Source organism: Octopus sinensis, linkage group LG4, assembly GCF_006345805.1.
Source record: "Octopus sinensis linkage group LG4, ASM634580v1, whole genome shotgun sequence".
Lineage (NCBI taxonomy): Eukaryota > Metazoa > Mollusca > Cephalopoda > Octopoda > Octopodidae > Octopus > Octopus sinensis.
The window spans coordinates 39,156,778-39,184,277 of record NC_043000.1 but is presented as its reverse complement, the minus strand read 5'-3'; the positions used below and the strand labels follow the sequence as shown (position 1 = coordinate 39,184,277).

The window sequence follows — 27,500 nt, the reverse complement described above, 5'->3', positions numbered from 1 at the left end:
CTTTCTATGTATTCACTAATCTGTAACTGTCTGTATTGTGGTTGGCGGATTTGCTCTTTGTGAATGGTGGTTCTTCGACGGAGTGAAATTCCTGTTTATCCAATAAAGTGGTTACCAGTTCCTAAGCAAGTCATGATATAGATTAGATTTTCCGAAGCGCAGGTGAAATTTGATTTGATCTTAAATATTTATCCTTGTTTGAAGTGAAATTCTGAACCCTCCAAAAGGTGGGGGCATGTTCCACAGTTACGACGACCACAGTTTTTCACTTTTGGCTCTGTTGTTAGTGGATATAGTCTTGCGCTGGTTAATATTTTTTTCAGTGATTTCGGTTACTTTTTGCCTTTTATAATTTTGTATGAGCTTCAAATTTCATTCATTGTTTTGTCTGCTGTGAGGATGAAGATTTTGGGTGATAATGTTGAAGGCTGCGTTGTTTCTAGGGTTATGTGTGGAAATGTACGGGAGTATTTTTAAGTCTGGTTTTGTATTTCGGCTGGCTTGCCTTAATATTTGTATATATATTTCCTTAGCTCTTTTAATGCCTTCATTTATTAATGAGATTGGGTAATGTTGATCTAAGTTCAAGGAGTCTTTGTTTACGTGTATATGTATCCGAAACTATGGTGCAGGTTCTGTTCGCTAGATTAAATGGTATATTAATTTTTATGTGTTTGGGGTGGCAAGAGTTAAATAATAGGTATTGTTTAGAATCTGTGGGTTTATAAAAGATGTCTGTTTCTATGTGCTTGTTAACTATTTTAATTAAGATATCTAGAAAAGGGAGTTGTTTACTGTTGTATTCCATAGTGAATTGTATATTGCTATGTATGTTGTTAAGTATTAATTTGAAATCAAGGAGTTTATCCATGCTGTCTTTCCAAAGTATGAAGCAATCATCCAAATATCTCTTGCAGTTCTCCTTTAAATAGCAATTAAAAGTGGCGCCATATTTTTCTCGTGATAATCGGTATAACTTGAGTTCTAGGTAACCCATTACAAGGTTTGCAATCACTGGAGCAGCTCTGGTTCCCACTGCAATTCCACATTTTTGTCGATAGTAAGTTGTATCGATCATGAAATAATTGTTCAGCAAGATGAATTTGAGTGCTTCAATTATAAAACTGGGGTTAATGCGTCCTGGGATCTCTTCTGGGTATTTTTCTAGCCAGAATGTGATTGCTTCTATACCATAGTCCTGTGGGATATTGGTGTACAGATTCACCACATGGATACCAGCAGGGTTCCTTCCTTTACTGTCTTCGCGGGGTGGTTCAGCATGTCTAGGTCATCCCTGATAAAGCTTTTCACATATTTTAAAAAGGTTTGAGTAATATGTCGAGGAAGTTGCTCAAAGGGTGAGTTTCACGAGAAGGGCCAGCTATGATGGGTCTCAGTTTGAGGTCAGTAGGGGGAGGGACATTAATGCATAGGCTTGTATAGACTTTGCAGGCTTCACAAATGTGTGGATTTTTATGTATTTTGGGCAATCCGTAGAATAGACTAGGACTGTATTTTCAGTGTTTTTTGTGGGTTGTATTGTATTAATTTCTCATAGTAAGTATTATTTTCCAACATGGAAATGTATATATATAATATAATATAATATATATATATATATATATATATATATATATATATATATATATATATATATATATTATATATATATATATATATATATATTATATATATTATATATATATATATATATATGTATATAATATAAATAATATATAAATATATGCATATATACATACATGTACATAGCTACATATAGACGTATATATACATGCATATATGAGTATAGGACATCAAACAAAAAAAAGGCTTGAACACAATGAAAACCGAAAACATAAAAACAAAAACATAAAAAACGAACTTTATTCGAACGAAAAAACAAGCAGAAAAACGAGACATGCAACTTAAAAGATATTCCCCTTCATCAGTTGTCCCTGTTTCATCTACTCTGCGTTTCGAAGGTAATACTCTTTTACTCGTTTCAGCCATGTGGCTGCTGTCATGCTTGAGCACCACTTTCTGATTTTCTCATTCTGGGGTGCTTCACATCACCACTCCTGTGTGTGCCTTTGTTCCGGTTGTTTTCCTATTTATTGTATAAGCGAGTTTGATTCAGCTTCCCTCGTCTGTACCGCACGTCAGGCTGTTTGTTCATCCGGGATTGTGGAGAGGAGAATGTATAGTTCCTTTCTGAAGATTTCTACTTCCACTTTATGCAGATTTCTTAATTGTTGCGGTAGAACATTAAAGAGATGCGAGCCTTTGAATCCTAGACTATTTCAGTACCTGGACCTGAATTTAGATTGAGTGGATGTTACCTTTGGCACAATACAATACCGGCCAGTCCTAGCATTTGTATAACACTCAATGTTGAAATTCGGTACTAGCGCATTTAGAGTTTTCCATATGTAGATTATTATATATCTGTTGCACCTTCACTCCAGGGACTCAAGTTGCAGTTTTCTCAGCCTATCCCTGTAGCTCATCCGCTTCACAGTTTCAATCTTTTTAGTGTAGTGGCGTTTGACTGTTTCAAGCTTCGCTGTTAGTTTGGTACTATGTGGTGAATATAACTGGGAGCAGTAGTCTAGGTAGCTATGAAAAAATGTTACCCACATGGTCAACACAGTTTCTTGGTCTCTTGTCTTGAAGGACCTCAGTAGCCATCCTCTTAGTTGTCTTCCCTTTGCAGACATATGTATGTATGTATGTATGTATGTATGTATGTATGTATTATGTATGTATGTATATATATATATATTTCTTTCAAGAACAAACTTTGGTGCTGGGCCAACCTCTGTAACAATAACAGTAACCAAAGCAAATTATTTGACATTACTATGCGATCATCCGACTCCGCTCAAGTCACTGACCTCGTTGAACTATACATACTCCATCATCTCCGAATACATTTTCCAAACATTAAGGGAGGCCTGTACAGAGATGAAGCTTTGCTAGTCACCAAAGGCGTTAATAAATCCTCTTTAGAACGTGTTAGGAAAGATTTACCCAAATTTTCAAAATTCCCATAAAACAGCTAATTTTTAGGCGTAAATTTTAACTTAGAAATCTCCCAATATCCCCATATCACAAACCTAACCAATACCTTAAGTACTTAAACATTAATTCCACTCACTACAAATCCACCTTGATAATAGAGTTAAGGGCATCTCGATTCGTATATCTAACCTCTAATCTACTGAGGAAATATTCAATAACCACGCCTCATATTACAACCAAGTGCTTGCTGCTAGCGGCTTTTCCCAACACATGAAATACATCTCAATACTAGGCTCAAGCAAGATATATCTAAAATCATATCACAACGACATGCTAACCATCAGTATCACAACAGACCTCACATACACTATACGAGAACCCCGGGAGAACACAGGCTAAGACAACTTAGATACCACACGAACACATATAACACTAGGTCAAAAGCTAAAACAGCTTTTTAAATAGGCCATATTTAAATCTTTATTGCCCACAAGGGGATAAACATAGAGAGAGAAACAAGAACAGACGAAGGGACTAAGTCGATTACATCGACCCCTGTGCGTAACTGGTACTTATTTAATCAACCCCGAAAGGATGAAACACAAAGTCGACCTCGGTGGAATTTGAACTCAGAACGTTAACCTGGCGTGCTAACGATTCTGCCAGCTCGCCATATTATCCACCTCTAACTTCTAACTATAACAGGCCATATTACCCACTTCTAATTTCTAAAAATATAGATTACACTACCCCTAAAATACCAAAACAAAGCGGTGGACGTTCTGGTCTATGGTATACACCTCGTTTCTCACTAAACATTAAGACCTTAGCTAAATCCTTTTTAATATGCTAGACTCAGACTTCCCTCGTCAACATAAATATTACTCTATCGTTAAAAGATCTACTTTAATGCTATCCTAATCCTCCCCCCACAACTTTGAGTCCATCATCGCAGCCTCTAATAGACGAACACTTTCTCTCTATTACATTTGAACACTTGCGTATCTCTGTAAAAGATCATACGACTTTTCACCTCCCACGAATCTTGTTACATCCAACCTCTTTCCCGCTTCCTCACTAACTGCATTGCCCAGACCTTTCTTTTATTCCATGTTATGCTTAGCTGATCCTGACACAAAAATATATGAACCAGAAAAATTTGTCATCATTAATTCCTGTCTTAATTCAGTCGTTAAACTGCCATCGTAGTTTGACACAGCTTTGAAGGATTTTAGTCGGGCAAATCAACCCCAGGATAGTATTTACTGTATCGAACTCCTTTGCAGAGCCGCGATTTGCGGGAATCTAAACAAACCAACAGCGGTTGTCAAGCGCGGGTATTACAGACACAAACACAAACACAAATGATCACACACACACACACACACACACAAACACACACAGAGTTACATATATATTACGGGCTTCTTTCAGTTACCGTCTACCAAATTCACTGTCAAGAGCCTGGCCGGCCGGGGAGTATATTAGAAAAACTGTTAGCCAAGTGGTTAGGAAGTAAGCTGCTTAGTACAAACAGCGTCTATAAACATGAATCTTTGTTTTGATTAATTGAACGCCTGAGCAACAAGAAAAAACACGGCGTCCAACAAGATGTCGTTAAATGATAACTTTTGTCTTGCTAAATGCTGAACTTAAATTTTTTTAAATATTAATTTTGCTTTCCATTCATCTCATATTGATGAACTAATTGTTACTAATATACTCGAGTGAAATTAATCGATTGTAATCTCATATTTGTGTGTAGTCGAAAATCCTTTTTAATGCTTCTTGAAATTATCATTTAATCCTAGACATTAGGAAGGTGTTGAGAAGACACATTGATGAGATATCTAAAGTCTTTTCTTTGTTTATTAAACTACAATTTTCGTTACAATATAGCACTATTGTGCATTTAATTAAAATTTTACTTTTTGGCTGCGAGAAAGTATTCGGTCAATTACGTTATTATATTTTTATTTTGCTTTCTTCTCGTTTAATTAAAACTCTTGACCGTAATTGCTCTTTCGAATAACAGCAACTTAATTAAAACTGAAACTATCAATATTTTCTCCCGTTTTCTCTCTTTTACTCTCTGTCACTCTCTCTCTTTCCCTTTTCCTCTTCTCGAGAAACATCCATAATATGTATGTATGTATATATATATATATATATATATATATATATATATTATATATATATATATTATATATATATATATATATATATATATATATACACATATATATACATGTGTGTGAATAGATAGATGGATAAGGACATAAACGCTCACACGAATTTGAGTATGTGTGTGTGTGTATGTCCATTGTTAAGTAACAACCAGGTAAAGAGATACTCAATACACACATGTAGTGACCTGTTACCCTGAAGTTTCCGCGCTGTGTAACCATTTCGTATGACAAGTCCAAGCAGGCAGAGAGACTTACCTTATCTTTCAGAAGGAAAGATAGGTGTGTATAAAGAATGCAACAGTCATAGTATAAGCGGTAATAATAATGATAATAATAAGGAAACATATGCAGGGGTCGAGAAGGAAAAGATTGGTTAACGGAGAGGTTCGACGTATGTGCATGCACATGCATACGAATATACTAACCTACACACACACAAACACACGCACAAACACGCATATATATTTGTCTCTGTGTCTTTGTTTGTCCTCCCGCCATCGCTTCACAACCGATGTTGGTGTGTTTACGTCCCTGTAACGTAGCGGTTCGGCAAAATTAAACGATAGAATAAATACTAGGAGTTCAAAGTCCTGGGGTACAATTGTTTGACTAAAAGCAGTGTACCTGTATGCCTGCAGTCAAATGACTGAAACAAGTAAAAGACTAAAAGTATATATATATATATATATATATAACCAAATGTGCTTCCAAACAGGTATAGTTTCCGTCTAACAAACTCATTAGAAGATACGTGCACAAGGTGACGCCGTGTAGTGGAACGGAACCCGAAACCACTTAATTGCAAAGTGAGTTTCAACCCAGCAATGTTCACTCCATTTCTATTGTTATTTAATACTACAGTATTCAATGTTATTTTTTATCAAAAGATATGGGCCTCTATTTTGAGAGAGATTTGACTGCCCTTTCTAGCAAGTCAAACACTCACCTAGATGTTCCTTACTTTTGTGCTTGGTATGTGATCTGAGTTATAATCAGAAACACGGTTGTCCGTTTTACGAAAGATATGAGTCACGTTGTTCAGAAATAGTAAGGTGTAATCTTTAAGACATTCTATGACAGATTAGGAATGTGAATCAGTAGACGTCGACTACTCATAAATTATTAATCACTGATCCACCAGATAAACTCTACTGGCAATAGAGCCTTCACATTGTTCCTTGACTTGTTATAAATAGTAGATATATCTCTTTCAAATCTCACAATGCTATATAAAGTAAGAAAGTTTATATTACATAACGGAGTTATATAGGTTTCAAATTCTGGCACGAGGCCAGTAGTTTCAATGGAGGGGTAAGTTGATTGAATTGCCCCCCGTGCTCAACGGGTTTATATTTTGTCTACAGAATTTGAACTCAGAACATGAAGACGCACGAAATGCTGCTAAGTATTTTGTTCGGCGTATATATAGCTGCATATTTACCCGATATTTTAGGAGTTATTTACAGTGAAATTAAGGCGGTGAGTTGGAGAATTACAAGCACACAGGACAAAGTGCTGAGTGGTATATCGTCCGGAGTGCTAACGTATTAAGTTCAAATTCCTCCGAGGCCACCGTTTCTTTTCTTCCTTTTGGTGACGATCAAATAAGTACCAGTCAAGTACTGGGGTCGATTTAACTGACTTCCTACTCTCTTCAGAAACTGCTTGCCCTATGCCTAAATTTAAAACCATTATTCATAGCAGAATTAAGCAGGTATACTGGTAGAATCATTAAAGCATCGGAATTTTCAGAATTTCTTCTGACATTTTACGTTCTATGTTGAAATTCTTCTATGGCCAACATAGCTTTAGACTTCCTTTGAGGTCGTTAGAGTAAAATACCAGTCAGGCATTGAGGTATATTTAATCAATTAACTCCCTCAACCAAAAATTGTTGGCCTTGGACCGAAATCAGAAAACGTCATTTCTAAGACAGGGGGCTGACAGAATCATTAAATAGTTGAGATTTCCATTGACCCATTACGTTCTGGGTTCAGATTTTGTTGGAGTCAGCTTTACCTTCGAAGGTGATAAGATAAAAGACCAGTCAAACGCTGGAATCGTTGCCATAGACTGACCCCACTCCTTAAAACTGCTGCCGTGTGATCAATCTAAAAACAAATACTTTTTTTACTGATTGGAATTCGAAATGCATCGCTTTACAGCAATTATTTCCATTTTCCTCGATACTTCTCTATTTATAGCCTAAATTAAAACGAAGAAAACTTTACTGTCAAAGTTTATTTGCCAACAGAATGTGGAAGTCCAATACAAGGACGATGTTGCTGTTGTTTAACTCCAGGAAAAATCTTTCCTAGCTGGCTATCGACACACAGTTTGTGTCCGTGTAGCATAAGAAAGGGAGGTCAGCGCTCCTATCTCTAGCCCTACGTGATACTCACAGACCTAGGTTTCTGGATTGTTTCACGTCCTCTATGTGAGACTGGTACTTAATTTATCGAATCCCGAAGTAGACTTCGGCGGAATTTGAACGTCGTGACGAGTGAAATATCGCCAAGCATTTCGTCCAGTGTGCTAACGATTCTGCCAGCTCGCCGCATTATATATACATATAATAATGAAAGTTAATAGTTAGTCTAGATTAATGTCTCAAGTACAAGGAGTCATAGATCCACATAACATTCTCCCTCAACGAGACGCCGGTTCGTTTCAGAGTTGCTTATTTACAGCTATGTGGACCAGAGCAATGTGGAACGATGAAACGATGTGTTTCTCTCAAGACTACAGCGCAGCATCCTGTCCAGGAATCGAAAGCAAGATCTTGTGATTCGTGTGTGCAATGCTCTTACCAGTAGGCCACACACCTTCATTGAATGTAAATAAACCAGAATACAAATTTTTCTAGTATAGGCACAAGACCTAACATTTGGAGTAGAATGGGGACTAATCGATTAAAAATGGCTGCAGAGGTTATTGTATCGACCGCTAAAAGATGAAAAAGGGGAAATAGATCACGTGGTATTTGAACTTAAAACGTAAATACCGCTTAAATTTTTATTCCAACGCGCTAACGATTCTGCTACTTTGTCGCCCTAAACCAGGATACAATTAATTGTTGAAGTAAATAAAGAGTAAATATAATGAATGGCGCAATTACTAAGGATACCGCATTAATAAATATCCTTAAGTGGTTTAGTTTCAAGTGTAAAAAACAAATACGGCTTTTAATATAGTTGTTTTGAAACCATTATTATTATTATTATTATTATTATTATTATTATTATTATTATTATTATTATTATTATAATAATAATAATAATTATAATAATAATAATAATGATGATGATAATCATACTAATGTTAACATTATTATTATTATTATTATTATCATCATCATCATCATTACTACTACTACTACTACTACTACTACTGTTACCACCTCCACCACTGCTATACAACGACTGTATCTATTGAAGTTATTAAGTAAGGAAGTTGATAAAATAGAGGAAAAGATCAACGCTTTTTCTTAATAGGTGTGTGTGTGTGTGTGTGTGTACTTATGGATATATGAGTGTGTGTGAAGGTGCGTAGCTTAGTGGTTAGAGTGCTGCACACACGATCGCAAGAGCGTGGTTTCGATTCGCAGACTGGCTGATGCGTGGTGTTCTTCAGTAAAACATTTAATTCCACGTTCCTGCGATCACTTCCGCATCTTACGTGTAGCACACCGTGTAGTACACCTGTTCAGGCGACGTGGACTTGATGGAGGCGGGGGTGAGCTAAAGTACGGCACATGCATTTAATCCCTACAAATAAATCCTTTGTGCAGGTTGTTCGACAAGAATTTGCGAAACTTTCATTTGTCGTCTACAGCAGAGGTGTCCACTATGTATGCATATCCACGTGTATAATATACATGTTTAAGCATTTGTGCGTGTGTGAGTGTGTATGGGTGTATGTATGTGTGCGGATGTTTGTTTATGTGTGTGGTTGTGTATGTGTGGTTGTGTGTGTGCATGTGTGTATGTGGATGTGTGTGTGTGTGTGGTTGTGTGCATGCCTCTGTGTATGTGGTTGTATATCTGTGTTACCGTGAGTGTGTGTGTGTATGCGCGTGCATGTGTGTGTAGGGTTAAAATCTAAGCCCCATCCCCTACAAGCACTCACGTAGGTGTTATATTTCTGTGGTATGCATGAGAGCTGGGAATACTGGAAAATATGTGCTGCAGTGTAATAAATACTATTTTCTACTCTAGTCACAAGGCCCGAACTTTGGGCGGGGGGAGGCCAGTTGATTAGGTCGACCCCAGTACGCAACTGGTACCTAAGATATCGACCCCCGAAAGGATGAAAGGTGAAGTCTACCTCGGCGGAATCTGAACTCGGAACGTAGCGGCTGACGAAATACCTATTTCTTTACTACCCACAAAGGGGTAACCACAAAGTCGATTATATCGACCCCAGTGCGATATAATTGGCGGAATTTGAACTCAGAACGTAACGGCATACGAAATACGGCTACGCATTTTGCCCAGCGATTAAGTCGATTATATCGACCCCAGTGCGTAACTGGTACTTATTTAATCGACCCCGAAAGGATGAAAGGCAAAGTCGACCTCGGCGGAATTTGAACACAGAACGTAAAGACAGTCGAAATACAGCCAAGCATTTTGCCCGGCGTGCTAACGTTTCTGCCATCTCTCCGCCTTAAGCTACAAACATACTCCTTTTTACTCTAGGCACAAGGCCCGAAATTTTTGGGGAGGGAGCCAGTCGATTAGATCGACAACAGTACACAACTGGTACTTAATTTATCGATGAAAAGGATGAAAAGCAAAGTCGACTTCGGCGGAACTTGAACTCAGAACGTAAATTGTCATTCTTTCTTTTCGTAGATGCTAATTATGAAATTTATTTTAAGTAACTCACTCTATACTTTGATTCGTTAGGAGATGGAAAAAAACTTAATAATTTGACTTTAGGCTTAATATCTTTATTGACAGTATCATTGTGTTTCGTAAAGCAAATATTAACTACGTTAAACTCGAACTTGAATCAGTGAGATTCAATACTAAATGCATTCAGAAATACAGTCTGACGCATTATTTGCTAATCCCCCCCCACCCAGCAAGCGGAATATAATTCTAAAACCAACGGAAGAGAGAATTGTTAAAGAAATTTTAAAAGAAAGTAAATGTAACAAAGCTCGGTGGCAAAGGAAGCGATTTTATTTTGTCGTATTTCTTTTGTCGAAAGTTTGCCCAGGGTATCCCAGTCTTTCATTGGATGATTAACATCGTCTCATCACCTACTGGTTCACAACCATAACTATTAATTTGTGATTGGATAATCAGAAATAATGTCAGACAGGTTGACGAAATTGCGTTGTTTTGGAAATTGTGGTTGTTGCCAGAAAATTTTCTCATGAGCATAGCCCTTTCTTCGGTAGGAAAATATTGTATCACACAGACTCACACAAATTCTGCATGAAATGATAATATAATTCACATTGGATGATACATAATCAGCATTCATCTTGACATTGGGCCTGATCTTCCCATTAAAAGGTCGAATGTCTTCACTTTATTCACTCCAGCCCAACTCATACTTATTCACTGGAAAACTAAACTATGAATCATTTCAACCAAGACGCATCTCAATTTAATAAAGAATACAAGTGAAACCAACAAGAATTCTTTAATATTTAGAATAACATTAAAAATATTCTCCAATGAATATGCAACATTATATTGTGTTGATTCAAATGTTTTGCAATATTTTGGTAACTTAAGGCGGCGAGCTGGCAGAAGCACGCCGGGCGAAATGCTTACCGTTATTTTGTCTACCGTTACGTTCTGAGTTCAAATTCCGCCGAGGTCAAATTTGCCTTTAACCCTTTCAGGGTCGATAAATTAAGTATCAGTTACGCACTGGTGTCGATATAATCGACTTAATCCGTTTGTCTCTCTTTATTTGTCCTCTCTGTGTTTAGCCCAGTGTGGGTAGTAAAGAAATAGGTATTTCGTCTATCTTTATGTTCTGAGTTCAAATTATGGTGTACTGGTGTCGATCTAATCGACTGGCTCCCTTCCCCAAAATTTCGGGCCTTGTGCCTAGAGTAAAAAAGAGTATGTTTGTAGCTTAAGGCGGAGAGCTGGCAGAAACGTTAGCACGCCGGGCAAAATGCTTGGCTGTATTTCGACTGTCTTTACGTTCTGTGTTCAAATTCCGCCGAGGTTGACTTTGCCTTTCATCCTTTCGGGGTCGATTAAATAAGTACCAGTTACGCACTGGGGTCGATGTAATCGACTTAATCCGTTTGTCTGTCCTTGTTTGTCCTCTTTGTGTTTAGCCCCTTGTGGGTAGTAAAGAAATAGGTATTTCGTCTGTCTTTACATTCTGAGTTCAAATTCCGCCGAGGTCGTCTTCTCACCAAAAGAAAATTTCGAGCCTTGTGCCTAGAGTAGAAAAGAATATTTTTGTAATTTATTTGCTTTATTCGTCAGGTTACATGAACAACCTAACATTCAAAGTGGAGGCCAGCGTGTTGTACCGTCTGAAGCCACTTCTGTGCCAGTTCTTTGATCCCTCACTAATACCAGTTTTTGTCTTTCGAGGCGAAGTATTTCTTCAGTTAAGTTTCCATCTCTTCTTGGTTGATGAAGCGTCGCGATTGCAGGAAGTGAGCCATTTATCGGAACAAGTAATGACCCGAGAAAGCAAGCTCCGGAATATACGCTGGGTGTGACAACATCAGTTCAGTTCCCTCAAATTCCTGGAGTTTATTCTGGATCGTTCGAGCAGAAATAGGTCCTCAGTTGTCTTGTTGCAAACGAGCTCGCTTTCTGATGACCAATACCAGGAATCTTTGCTGTACACTGGTACACATCCGCTCCAGCTGTTCGGATTACAGGTTAGCATCGATGATTTGTTTGACCGCCCGAAACGAACTTTTAATGAATTATCCCCTCATAGTTCCACTAGACAGGCTCCGGAATCTGGCCCCTTCTTAACCATTGCTTATACATGTTAAGACTGTGGAGAAATATCTCCCTCGGATTATTATTTGTTCCGATCCATGGCTCACTTCCTGCGCTCGTGACGCTTCATCAACCAAGAAAAGATGGAATCTCCAGTAAAGGAGTTCTACGCCTCGAAGAAGAACTGGTATCAGCGTGGAATCAAAGAATTTGCAGAAAGGTGGCTTCGGTGCAAGACGATGGCCTCTAGTTTGAATACTAGACTGTTTTTCTTGTCAATTGACGAACAACGCAAATAAGTTACCAAAATATCGCAAAACTTGTCACTTAACACAATATTATATATATATATATAAAACACAACTTGTGTGTCTGTGTGTGTATCTGTGTGTGTGTCTGTGTGTTTAACTTCCCGGCACATCTCCGAGCCAACAAATCGTAGAACCACCAAAAATGGGCCACTTAAAGTTTAGGCGAATGAAAATTGAACTGCGTTATTTCTGTTCCGAAATTCATCTCGCGAGTGCAAAAATCGATAATGTGTTTGTTTAGGCCTTATCCCATGCATTGAATAGTGAACTTTACCCAGTCAGCTGTTTGACGTGAACTGTGTTCATCACGCGTGCAAGCATGCGTAAATTGCATGAAAAATAAAAAATCAAGATATAAAAACGTATCGCCGTAAACATTGTAGAAATTCGACAAAGAAATGAATTTTCGGGGTTGTAGCCAGGAGGGTTTTCGTATTAATCGTTTGGACTTTGTGAACACATATCAATTGTTTTCATAACATTTTTAACGCTTTGAATTAAATGTGACCATTTTGCGTTGAGTCTGCAGTTTGAATCACTTTAACCAAATTTTAGCAGGCCGGATTTTTGATCATCACGATACATCGCCAGCGACTCCCTGAAATCCCCGTTGAGAAATACTGATCTAAAAGAATAATTCAACAATGCAATTATTTGATCAACAAAAATTTATGAAACACTTCTACGTATTTCCTATTGAGGAAATGGAACACATAAGCGCAAAAATAGAGGGCATTAAATGCTTTATTTTAAAACCAAAATAATTGAATTTTGATTGAACTTCATCCAAGTTCATTCTCGCGTGCATAGAACGCACGAGCGCACGTACGTACATTGTGTAAGAAAGTATTGATTTTGCACTCGCAGATTAATCGTCTTTCCTCAGTGCAATTAATAGTCACACGTGCAAAAATCATTTGCACTGCTTTGCTTTCGTATGACGCAGCTTGCTACGAGTTCAGCGAGATCAGTTACTTCTGAGTTGTAACAATTTTTGCTTCCACAGGTAAGCCGGGCAATACTGCTAGTATATATATATATATATATATATATATTATATAGAAGGAGCTTCTACAGGACTAGAACTGTTTCATTCAAAAGAAATCATCAGGAAGCTAGTAGACAAGAGTTGGTTTGGCATTTATACATTTAGGCAGGTTTAAATGGGTGGTGGTGGGGGTAGGCATGGCGCAAAACTATCATAATTAGGGGAGTGGTCAAAGGAATCGGTGGTAAAGTAGATAAAAGAATAAATAAAAGAATAAAAGAATAAATAGAAAAATAGAGTTTTAGGTAAGTAAGGAGACTCTCACTTGTGCATCTACATATATATATATATATATATATATATATATACACCCACATATTCACATATATCTATATATATACATACATACACATATATACATATATATATATATATATATACATACATATACACATACATATACATACATATACATATATATACACATACCCATGTACATACACACAAATACACATATACATACATATATATACATATATGTATACACACTCGCACATATATATACATACACACATATACACATGCATATACATGCACACACATACACACACATTTTTATTCCCTTATTTTAATTTTATTATTACTTTTGTTTATATCTTTATTTTTATCTTGACCTGGGTCAGCCGGTCTCAAGGGATGGTCTAAAGAGTCCATTTATCTATCTACTCACTGATACGAACGCAAACACTCACTCACGCCCACACACTCACACGTACACTCATACCCATACACACACGCACGTGTTATATTCATACATACATACATCTACATACATTCACGTATATTCACATACGTACACGTACCTACTGATTCATATCTACACGCATACACATACATACCTCAATACACCGACAGAAGACTAGTCCATACATATACACTAATAAATATATATACACACATATACACATACACATACATACACATACATACATATACATATATATATACATATATATACATATACATATACATACTCATATACATTCATACATATATACACATACACACATATATATATATATATGCGTACACATACACACACACACACGCGCATCTATATATACACATAAGTACATACATGCATAAATGTATACATATGTTTATACATATGCATACACATCCACACACACACGCGCCTCCTTATGTTCATAAACACATACATGCATACAGACATATACATACATATAAACATACACATACATACCTATTTACACATATGTATATATACATACATACATACACACATAACTCTACATACCTACATATACATAAACACACAAGCGTACACATATATATATATATATATATATTATGTGAACTAGAAAGATGAATAATCTTGTTGCAAATTAATCAAAAGTTTAACCGATACCTTGGTAGCAAAAATCACAGCAGAAGACAGCACGGTTGGAGGTACAACCATATGGTGTTGCAACCGTGCGTTGGTGCGGATAATTGAATTTTAATATTATTAGTGAATTGAAGAAATGGAGTTGAACGAAGATTGAACAGAAATCGTTTTATTTGTTCAATTTCTGTTCAATCTTCGTTCAACTCCATTTCTTCAATTCACTAATAATATATATATATATATATATATATATTATATATATATATATATATATATATATATATATATATATATACATATATACATATATACACACACATACATACACACATATACATTTACACACACATTTACACATATATATATATATACATATATACACACACATACATACACACATATACATTTACACACACATTTACACATATATATATATATATGCGTGCGCGTGTGTGTGTGTATGTATAAACTATCAACCAAACTATCAGACGTTGCTATACATCGCTGATCACAATGCACCTCTCCTTGCTTTAGCTTTCGAATGACGTAATTTTTGGTGGTTAGGCGAGCAGGCCAACATTTTCCCTGGTCGGAAGACTTTTCCGTTAGAGGGTGGCCCATTTATAGATGAGTGGCCTGGAGCAACGTGAAATGATGAAATGAAGCGTCGCTTTTAAGAATACAATGCGCTGCCCAGTCTGTGAATTGAACCTCTAGTCTGGAAGTCGTGAGTGCAGTACCCCAAACAGTAAACCACAAGCCTTCACACACACACACACACACACGCACACACGTATATATACACACGTAAATTCATATATCAATATTCATATGTATGTGCATGGGTGCACAATCATTTCATTATGACTATTAACATAACGTAGAATTTAACCAGTCAAGGAATTGGATCTCTGATCCGTGCATAATTCCCATTTGAAGTTATCAATTCACTGTGTTGTTAAGGCAACCGAAAATACCTAAATATCATAGCTTTCATTTGATCAACGTCTGGAATCAGTCAAAATGAACGTCACTTGCGAATGGATGCCCTGCAGAAATGAAAGGCAATCGACTTGCTCAGTCTGTTGTGCATGAATGAGTTTTGGACTTCTTTGTGCAGGATTTTGCCTCATCAATCCCAGTTGTGTGTTCAAATCTTTAGCTTCCATAACTTTGTGTTAATATTTCAATATTGACTCCATTTCTGTCTAATCTGAATATTGTTTCGATTTTTTACGGTGTACCTCGAAGTAGACAATGCTATCAATATAGTATGGTTTGAATAGAAAAGAAATGATAGTCACCTATGGGCCGAAGGTTACCGCTTTGATCTTTTCTGTCGTAGGGATTTACACACAGTTCTTTGTAGCCTTCTCGATTTCGTGTTCCTCCTTCGCAAGCGAATTATTTCATATCTGGCGAACACTCTTATCACCAAACGAAATCTATTTTTGTTTATACATTACTCGCTACAATGCTTACTGATGCAGTTCAGTTAAAGACACCCAAAGAAGACTGACAAAATTACTCTTCGTTTGTTCTAGATTTTGTTTACGAAATTATGTGGCAAAGGAATGAAGAAAACGTTTGGCAAATTAGAAGAACTAAGATTGTGGGAGTTTCATGCCATTCTAATGCAGTAGGACATGATTTTCAGCTCCATGACAGCCTTCATTTAAGACATCCCAGCTTTCACTATCTCGTATTTCGAGTACGTTTTACACGTATTGTGCCTAGAACTGCATGTGATGTCATCTTCCATTTGTTAAGGGAATAAGATGTAAAAGGAGGGAAACTTGGTCGCTCTTTTAAATACAAATTGCATTTACTGAGCTGTCACCGCGATTAACTGTTCAAATAAACTATGAAACACAGAAGCTGCTTGAATATGAGCGTGGTTAGGCGCGGTAGTGGTGAGAAGCTTGCTTCCCAACTTCATGGTTCTGGGTTCGTTCCCACTGCGTGGTACCTAGGGCAAGTCTCTTCTGCTATAGCCTCAGGTCAACGAGAGCCTTCCGAATGGATTTTTTTGACGGAAACAGAAGCAAGCCCGTCATGTGTGTGTGTGTTATTGTATTTGTTCCTTTTCACTGCTTGACAACCAGTGTTGGTGTGCATATGTTCCCGTAAAATTAGCGGTTCGGCAAAACATATCGATAAAATTAGTACCAGGCTTCCAAAAGAATAAGTATTGGGTTTGATTCATTCGACTAAGAATTCGTCAAGATGGTGCCCCAGTGTGGCCGCAAGTCAAATGACTGAAACAAGTAAAAGATAAAAGATAAATTGCTCAACACAAAAAATACGTACTTCAAAGCCACCCGTTAGTTGGAATTCGATGACTTTCTGGGAACTTCTATCCAAAATGCTTACCATTTTTCTCGTCATTCCTGGCTAGAATTAAAAGCAGAAACATTCGGCCGATTGTTTTCCAGTTTTTTTTTGTTTCTCATACATTTAAAACGGTCTTGATCAGTTATTTTTCCTATGAATCCCTTTCATTCATTTTATACTCGGGTGGATCGTCAAACCCATTTAATGCTTTAAAAAACCGTAATGCATATTTATAATTGAATATCATTAGGAACTGTATTAAAAAATTATTAAAATATTTTGTGTATTGTAAGAGTATAACCACTTTATTTCAGATAAATTTTAAGCACAAAATCTTACGGACCCACCTAGGGTCATATGAACCGCGGTTGAGAAGTACTCATGTAGAATAACATCGACCAATATATCCTTCATGAGCTCTTTATTATGACAGATAATAATACGACTGTTATATCTAGCAATCTGGGTGACCTCGTACAGGTTTCTTTGTTGGTTTCCAATATCCGTGTTTATCAATGAGATCGATATATATATATATATATATAATATATATATATATATATATATATATATATATATATATATATATATATATATATATATATATATGTATATATACAGATCGCCATGTTGATTCGTTAGCTACTGCACGCATTTTTTTTTCTCTCCTTCTTTCTGTGTTTTTCTCTCTCTGTGTATCTTTCTGTTGAAGAGCGTAGGCTCGAAACGTTAAAGACTTGTTTTATTTATATTTCCTGAGCGCCATACTAATACAATTGTTCGTTTGTTTTCCACCTGCCTTCGTCTTTTGTTTATTTTCATAAAGCTTCCCGTTATATGTATATATATATATATATATATATATATTATATATATATATATATATATATGTATATATATATATATATATATATAATATATGTATATATATATATATATATATATATAATATATATATATATATATATAATATATATATATATATATATGCGTGTGTGTGTGTATATATGTATGTATGTATGTATATATATATATACATATACATACATACATACATATATATATGTATATATATATATATATAATATATGTATATATATATATATATAATATATATATATATATATATATATATATATATATATATATATAATTCTGTTTCCAAGGAAAGCTAGCGTTTCTTGTGTTTATCATAGAAACAGAATGTTTCCTTTAATAACTTACTTGAATGGAGTCCAAAACCAAGAACAACCATTTGGCACCAGACCAGTTTCCATGTATTTTATCAAGTCAAAATGTTTGCATGAAACTTTCCAATGAAAAGAACAAAACACAGAACTACATCTGCGTAATTATTGAATTCATTGGAGCAGGCATGAGGCCAAATTTTGTATGGAGAGAATGATAGTCAGTGGAATCGTCCCTAAAGGGCTACTAACGAGCAGAAAGCCTTTGTGTAAACCCTCGACCTGCTAGAAACAATAGCTGATTCTTCCTTGAATCATATCATACAGCTTTCAAAAAACTGAGACATATCGGATGATGCGGTGTAATATATGTCTGCTAGTAAGGTAGAATAGAGCAAAGGCGTGTGACTGGCTTAGCGATTAAGGTGTTCCTCTCACAATCGCTAGGTCGTGAGTTCGATTCCCGATGGCGCATTGTGTCCTTGAGCTAGGCACTTTATTTAACGTTGCCCCAGTTCAATCAGCTGGCAAAACTGAATTGTACCAGTAATTCAAAGGTCCAGCCTTGTCACGTTCTGTGTAGCACTACTCGCCCTGAGATCTACGTTACGCGCACGCGTGTTTGTGGAGTACTCAACCATTTGCACATTAATTTCACAAGCAGTCTGTTTGCTGATAGAATCAACTGGAACACTCATCTTCGCAACCTACGGAGAGCCTATTTTAGTGTACAATTGACAGGACTGAAATATCCTCCAACTTAATTCTGTATGTGTTTAAATAAGCAGATTTAATTTGGGTGTGTGGTAAGTAGCTTGCTTACCAACCACATGTTTCCGGGTTCAGTCCCGCTGTGTGGCATCTTGGGAAAATGTCTTCTACTATAGCCTCGGGCTGACCAAAGCCTTCTGAGTGGATTTGGTAGACGGAAACTGAAAGAAGCCCGTCGTATATATGTATATATATATATCTAATGTAGGATAAAATTTTTTCGAAAAAAATTCTTTTCCCCCAAAAATTTTATCAATGGCCAGCATATTAAAAAATACCTTTAAAGGTTAAATTTATAAACAATTAAAAAATAAGGGCAAACGAAAAAATGTCTAATGCTAAATATGCCGAAAAATTGGACATATTGTCCATTAACCATATAATTTTTTCACAATACGCACGCTACTCGAAAAAAGGTCGACAGAAATTTCTAAAAAATTCCATTATTACCATATCGGACCGATTTCATAGTTAGCTTATAACAGCCCTCCCTTCGTCAGTGATACATGTGGCAAAAGAAATAAATGAGATACTTACTCATACCCATGGAAGAAGCAAACACTAAGTCATGAGCACAATTAAGTACACCAAATATATCCAAAATAGAAATACTCCAGCCCATTCGAGACACGTGCGATTTGAACTGATGCTCTCACAGAGTGAAAGAGTCCGGAAGTGAACGCTTAAATTTATATCTAATGTAGGATAAAATTTTTTTCGAAAAAAATTCTTTTCCCAAAAATATGTATATATATATATATATTATTAGTGAATTGAAGAAATGGAGTTGAACGAAGATTGAACAGAAATCGTTTTATTTCATTCTACACGTGTTTCGAAAGGCACAATTTACCAAATTCCGATTGAATAATGAGACCATATTGTGTCTTTCTCTTCAGGAAGAAATAGGAAATCCGTTGGAAAAAACAAAAACAGAACAGAGGCGGAGCAAAACAAATCGAACGAGGCTCCTAAGAGCCCATGGCCAAACTGTTTATCAGTGTATGTTGAAAACGGGTGGTGGGTGCGTTGAAGATTTTAACGGGTCAGGCAGCGGTCATTCCGGTGGGTGGGTGCACGTGGTGTGTAGATGTTCTTTGTGACCGAGAGTAAAGTAGATTTGTCTCGCCCCACATAATACACCTAATATTCTTTAAATAGTCAGAACTTTACTCTCGGTCACAAAGAACATCTACACACCCCGTGCCCTCACCCACCGGAATGACCGCTGCCTGACCCGTTAAAATCTTCAACGCACCCACCACCCGTTTTCAACATACACTGATAAACAGTTTGGCCATGGGCTCTTAGGAGCCTCGTTCGATTTGTTTTGCTCCGCCTCTGTTCTGTTTTTGTTTTTTCAACGGATTTCCTATTTCTTCCTGAAGAGAAAGACACAATATGGTCTCATTATTCAATCGGAATTTGGTAAATTGTGCCTTTCGAAACACGTGTAGAATGAAATAAAACGATTTCTGTTCAATCTTCGTTCAACTCCATTTCTTCAATTCACTAATAATATTAATATTCAATTATCCGCACCAACGCACGGTTGCAACACCATATGGTTGTACCTCCAACCGTGCTGTCTTCTGCTGTGATTTTTGCTACCAAGGTATCGGTTAAACTTTTGATTAATCTGCAACAAGATTATTCATCTTTCTATTTCACATAATATATGTATATATATATATATATATATATATATATATATTTTCCAAAAATATGTATATATATATATGTGTGTTTATATGTTTGTGTGTCTGTGTTTGTCCCCTAACATCGCTTGGTAACCGATGTTGGTGTGTTTACGTCCCCCGTAACTTAGTTGTTCGGCAAAAAAGACCGATAGAATAAGTACTAGGCTTGTAAAGAATAAGTCCTGGGGTTGATTTTCTTGACTAAAGGCGGTGCTCCAACATGGCCACAGTCAAATGACTGAAACAATTAAAAGAGTAAAATAGAGTAATTCAGAGCTTGCCTCGAGCTAAACTACAATAATAACACAAACAACAATAATAATAACAACAATTTCCTCCTCGATCGACTCCGAAATTGTCATTGAAACCATAACTTCAGACGATTTGGATGCCGTTCTTGTTATTGTCGTAGTCCTCTCCGCTTAAAGGGATCAATGATCAAATCTTTTCAGGCATAGTTTATCTAAAGATATATTATTTGATGGCTTTTGCTTTTCTTTTTGGTAAGGTGTGATGGAGATTTCACTGCTATTTCTGCATATACACAGCTGTGTAATAATGTACGTATACAGATACATGTACACACACACACATGTATATACGTATGCATGTATGTATTTGTGTGTTCAATATATATATATATATATATATATACAATCCTGGACAATAACCTTGTGTTGAATATTTAAGTTCACAGTTTGGTCCACAAGTCCATTATTGATTTGATCGCATCTTAGCCTATATCGTGAAAGGGAAGGTCTATTTAAAATAAACGCCGGGACCCTGTAGAACTCGCAGTTTCCCAAGTATTTTAGTCGCCTAATGCGAATGGAAACAATGTAAAGTCATAAATATCTTGTTTTGATACTCGGGCGTGTCTTATATATTATGCTGGAAGCAAAGTCTAACAGAGCAAATGACGTGAAGGACATCACTTAGAAGACATAGAAAGAGGCTTTCTAATGGTGTTATTGAAGAAAACGTAAAATGTATGTGAGTGGTCTTTGGATATAGCTTTATGATCATCCACTCAATCTGTAGTCATGTAATTTTCCACTTTTAAACAAGATTTCTAGATTTATGGCGGTTCATGAATATGATTTGCTTCACAGTTGTTCATAACAGGGGTGCTGAAAATTTCTGGGCTTTGGGTAAAAGAAATTTCAAAAGGATCAGTTAATTATAATTTTATTCAACATATTCCCTTCTCAGATTCACACACTTAATTGAAGCGGTCCAATATTTTTTCTAAGCCCTGTAAAAGAAATCGGAAGGTTGGGCCTCCTACCACGCATTTCGCGACACACTTTGAGCCAGGAACGTTTCAGTCCCCTTCGTATATCCATAGTTATAAGTTTTAATTACTGATTTATTGATAGGTGGCATCTTTCTACGATTTTTTTTACGTAAAATATATTGTCACATTCATTCAGTGTCGGGACATAATTACCTATTTTAGTTACATTCATTGTGTTTATGTTCATAAAGAAAAAGTCATGAATAAAATCACTTTCTTTGGTTTATTTTACCACATATCGGTTTGTTTACACAAAATGTTTTGTATTGTGGAAAGACCTCTGCTTCATAGATAATAGCTTCAGCATTGCATGACCGATTTCAATGGAGCTCGTTTATGTTTCAGTGTTTGCAATTTGCTTCAATTTCTTAAAATAGATTGACTCTAAATAAGTTTTGTTTTTGTCATGTTAACAGCAAATCAATTTAAAGTGATGTATATTAAGTAATTTTCGATAACGCTAATTAATTATAAATATTCATATATGAAAGCTACGATATATTCCGATATAAGAATTAACTTCCCTTCCTACATGACAATAAACTCTGACTTTCCTTTCATACAGAATTATAACAATCAATTATCATTAATAATTAAAAAGGATATATTGCAATCCAACGAAGAAGCCATTATGAGGCCACCCAGCCTGCTAAATACAACAACCGAATTGTTTCCTCTCACACCCTATCTAGCCATTCATTTTTTGCGCCAGGTAATATAACAGCGTCATTCTATTTTAGGCGATGAAGGGCGCTAGGTGTCTATTAACCCTTCATTTTGATATTACTCATTTCCTCAGAATTGTAGAGAATAGGGATGTAACTAATCCGCTTCAAAATTACTTAAACATAGAAGAAACGCAGCTCATCATTCGACATGAGGCATTACTTGTTCGAAAGACGTAAACCATTCCTGTGGATTATTTACAAAAGCTTTGTGAGTGCGTGTACATATGTATGCTTGCACGTATGTATGTATGTATGTATGTATGTATGTATGTATGTATGTATGTATGTATGTATGTATATGTATGTATGTATGTATGCATGCATGTATGTATGTATGTATGTATGTATGTATGTGTATGTATGTATGTATGCATGCATGTATGTATGTATGTATGTATGTATGTATGTATGTATGTATGTATGTATGTATGTATGTATGTATGTATGTATGTCGTTGTTCAATTTATTTCAAGATTTCTTGCCAATAGAAAAAGAGTCGGTTTCTAACCAAGATCCAAGTCTCCTTCTTTGGAATTTCAACATCAACAACAGGGTATGTAAGTATGCATGTATGTATGCATGTATGTATGTATGTATGTATGTATGTATGTATGTATGTATGTATGTATGTATGTATGTATGTATGTATGCATGTATGTATGTATGTTGTATGTATGCATGCATGCATGTATGTATGTATGTATGTATGTATGTATGTATGTATGTATGTATGTATGTATGCATGCATGTATGTATGTATGTATATAAGTATGTATGTATGTATGTATGTATATATGTATGCGCAGATTTGTATGTTTTATGTATGTATTCTGATGGATATAGTTGCATATCTAAACATGCTCATTTATATTTAAATGATAAACTTCTGGAGGGTTTTACAGATTTTTACAGTTCCAGTGGTGGATTGGATCTGAAGTCATCAAATTAGCTTTCTCCTTTCTGATTTTGAGAAGCCTAATTTCTCAAGATTGGTATTTAGGTAGTGTGTTACATATCTCAGGGCCCCAATAAGTACAGGTATAAACCTGAACTTGTAATCTGGAAAGAGATGTATGTATGTATGTTTCTTTGTATGTATGCATGTATGTATGTGTGTATGTATTTGTATATATGTATTTATGCATGCATTTATGTATGTCATTGTTCAGTTTATTTCAAGATTTCTTGCCAGTAGAGTAAGATCTGATTTCTATTCTAGATTCAAGCCTCTTTCATTGGAATTTCAACATCAACAACAGGGTATTTGTGTATGTATATGAGCAGATTTGTATGTTTTGTTTTATGTATGTATTCACATACATATAGTGGCATATCTAGACATGCTCTTGTATGTAAATGATAAACTTCTGCAAAGTTTTACAGATTTTTATTGTTCTGGTGATGGGTTGGATCTGTAGTCTTCGAATTAGCTTTATCCTTTCTGGTTTTGAGAAGCCACATTTCTCAAGATTGGTATTTAGGCAATGTGTTACACATCCAAAGGCCCCAATAATTACACGTATAAACGTGAACTTGTAATCTGGATAGAGTACCTGCAGATTTCTCAATAGTTCTGTATAGGTATTCTATTTTTCACTGAGCTTCAGCTTCAAGTTAACATCCGCTGGGCAGCTAATTTCCACAACTGTGCACAGTTTCTCTTCTCTATCCCAAATCATTATATAGGGTCTGTTGTGCTTACATTTTATTGAGGTCTTCGCTGGGACATTCCACCGTATGTATGTATGTATGTATGTATGTATGTATGTATGTATGTATGTATGTATGTATGTATGTATGTATGTATGTATGTACGTACGTATGTATGTATGTATGTATGTATATGTTTGTGTTCCTCCAAGCCTCCACTTGACATCCGTTGCTGCTTTGTTGACGTCTCCATAACTTAACGGTTCGACAAAAAACCGATAGAATATGTTTCCGTTTTAACAACAAAAAATAGTAGTGTCGATTTCTTTTATCTAAACCATTGAAGGCAGCCCTAGCCTGGCCATAATTCCATGACAAGAACAAGTCGAAGATAAATGACAAGATAATGTGCAATAATCATTACATCTAGGCATGCATCGAATACGACCAGTCAACTGGAGGAGAGTCAGTCCCCAGCCTTCAGCGAAAATGGGCAACATCGCAAGAAAAGCTCTAAACGCCTTTCAATAAAATAATTCATATATATGCATACATAAGCATTCAGGCGCGCGCACACACACACACACATACACACACACGCATACACACACATATAAAGAGAACACAGATGGCGTTTATGTATATATATATATGTGCAGATACACCACACACATATAACATATGTGTGTGGTAATATTTTGTGTGTGTGTGTGTTTCAATATTTTGTACTAGTGTTATTGATTTCGTTTCATTTTTAATTCATTTCAGATATATTGTTCAATACTACAGCCAAAACGGAATTACCCGGAGCTGTCACTCGGAACCATACTTTAGTCTTCAACATTAGTAATTTCCCTAAAGGTGAGCAAATAAACCTTGCCCAACTACGCTTATACAAACTCGTAGAAAGAGACCGTAACAGATATGTGGGTGAAAACCGTATTGTATCTCTCTACGAAGAAATCATAAAAGATGATTCTCCACATTTAAAACTTGTGTCTCAAAAGCATATCTATGGAAGAAATAGTGGCTGGGAATCTTTTGATGTTACACCGGCAGTCAAACGTTGGATTGAGGAAATAGGAAAAGGTTACGTTCAAATATTGCAAGTGACTATTGAGAGTATATTCAATAACACGTGGGGGGACGACATGGATATAAGCACCACACCTCGTAATAAGAAAGAACCTTTGTTGGTAGTTTTTTCCAAGCAGATTAATAAGCGTCTCGTTCATAAACAAGAGAGAGACGAGTTTCTTCACCACGAAATGCTTGTCAGAAAAAACGAGGGCACTGATAATAACACTTCAACGAGTCTTTCTAGAAAATCTCAGTCAGGAAGCACAAACTATGAGTACGACGATGAAGAGGAAGAGGAAGAGGAGGAGGAGGAAGAGGAGGAGGAGGAGGTGGGAGACGATTATGTTGATGAGTATGACGATGAATATGACGATGGAGTCAATGAAAATGATATCACGACACCGGAAGTTACGTCGTATGCCAAAGTGAGACGAAGTATACGATCCGATAAGAATTACGTAGAACCAGAAAAGACGAGGGTGAAGCGAAGCAAGAAATCAGCTCGGCGTAATATTTGTAAAAAGTCTAAACTTGTCGTAGACTTTCGCAACATCGATGGCCATGATTGGGTTATAGCACCGAAAAAATATGATGTAAGTAATCTTTTCATTACAAACGTACATCTTTTCTCATTCATCACTGATCCCAGATAACACGATACGCTAAATTGGGAACCATGTTACGCTTATCACGGATTTATCTGTGATAAGGCGGGTCTGCGAGCAGTAAGACTCTGCTTGAACAACAATGGTGCGCCTCAGCGACCATGCAGGACGCTCAGTTACTCAAAAAGCACTGATTGTCGCTCTTGCTTCGAGGTTGCATATTTCGTAACATACAAACACGCATCAACAAGATGCCTATTTTAAAAGATTTGCAGAACACTAATTATTTACCCCAGATTCATTCAACGCGGTGTTTTATTTGTTTTTCATCACACATACTTGATAAACGAAGATAAATGTATTATTTCGATTAGAAACACAGTTAGAATGCTCACTGACTTTGGCATCTTGTCTTGACAGAAAGTCTAAGATTGTACAGTGCTTCTAATCATATCTTTACTCTGTATGCTCATTAACCTAATGGATTCAAGCGCATTCTCCGTGAGATCGCAGTTTACTACTGCAGAAATCATGTTCGCAAATGTATATAGACAAGACTTCAAGTATTAGTTTCAAATGTAAGCACAAAGTCAGTAATTTTGTGAGAGGGAGTAAGTCGAATACATCGACTGCCCGGGTTCATTTTATCGACCCTGAAAGGATAACGGGTGAAATTTGAACTCAGAACGTAAAGACGGATTAACTGCTGCTAAGCATTTTACCCAGCATAGAAACGATTCTGCCAGCTCACCGCTTTTACAAGTCTATAAATATTGGTTTCAAATTTGGCACAAGGCCAGAAATTTCGGGGAAGGGGATACGTCGATAAAAAAGAAAAAATAGGGACGATTGTACAAGATATTTCTAATATTCATAAACTTGTAATGGCGACGAGCTGGCAGAATCATTAGCATGCCAGTCAGAAAACCTAGAGTTATTTCGCCCTTCATTACGCTCTGAGTTCAAATTCTACTGACTTCACCTTTTATCATTTCGGGGTCAATAAAATAAGTACCAGCTATTCACTCGGGTCGATGTAATCGAATTACCCCCTCTCACGAAATTACTGGCCTGATGTCAACGAATATTTATAGACTTGCAAGTGCAACGAGCTGGCAGAATGGTTGACACACCGGACAAAATGCTTAGTAGCGTTTCGTCCGTATTTACGTTTTGAGTTCAAATTCTGCTGAGGCTGACTTTGCCTTTCATCCTTTTGGGGTCGATGAAATAAGTATTAGTTGAATACTGGGGTAGATGTAATCGAATTACCCGCTTCCTTGAAATTGC

General features: G+C 36.3%; 1 protein-coding gene across 1 annotated transcript in view; it reads left to right on the top strand.

The window, feature by feature from the left end:
- The window catches only part of LOC115210819, a 119,751-nt gene that overhangs the window by 91,882 nt on the left and 369 nt on the right, over positions 1-27,500 (top strand). The window contains exon 2 of the mRNA XM_029779567.2: positions 25,294-26,198. Within this exon, the coding sequence (XP_029635427.1) occupies positions 25,294-26,198 (905 nt within the window). The remainder of the gene's footprint in view (positions 1-25,293; positions 26,199-27,500) is intronic.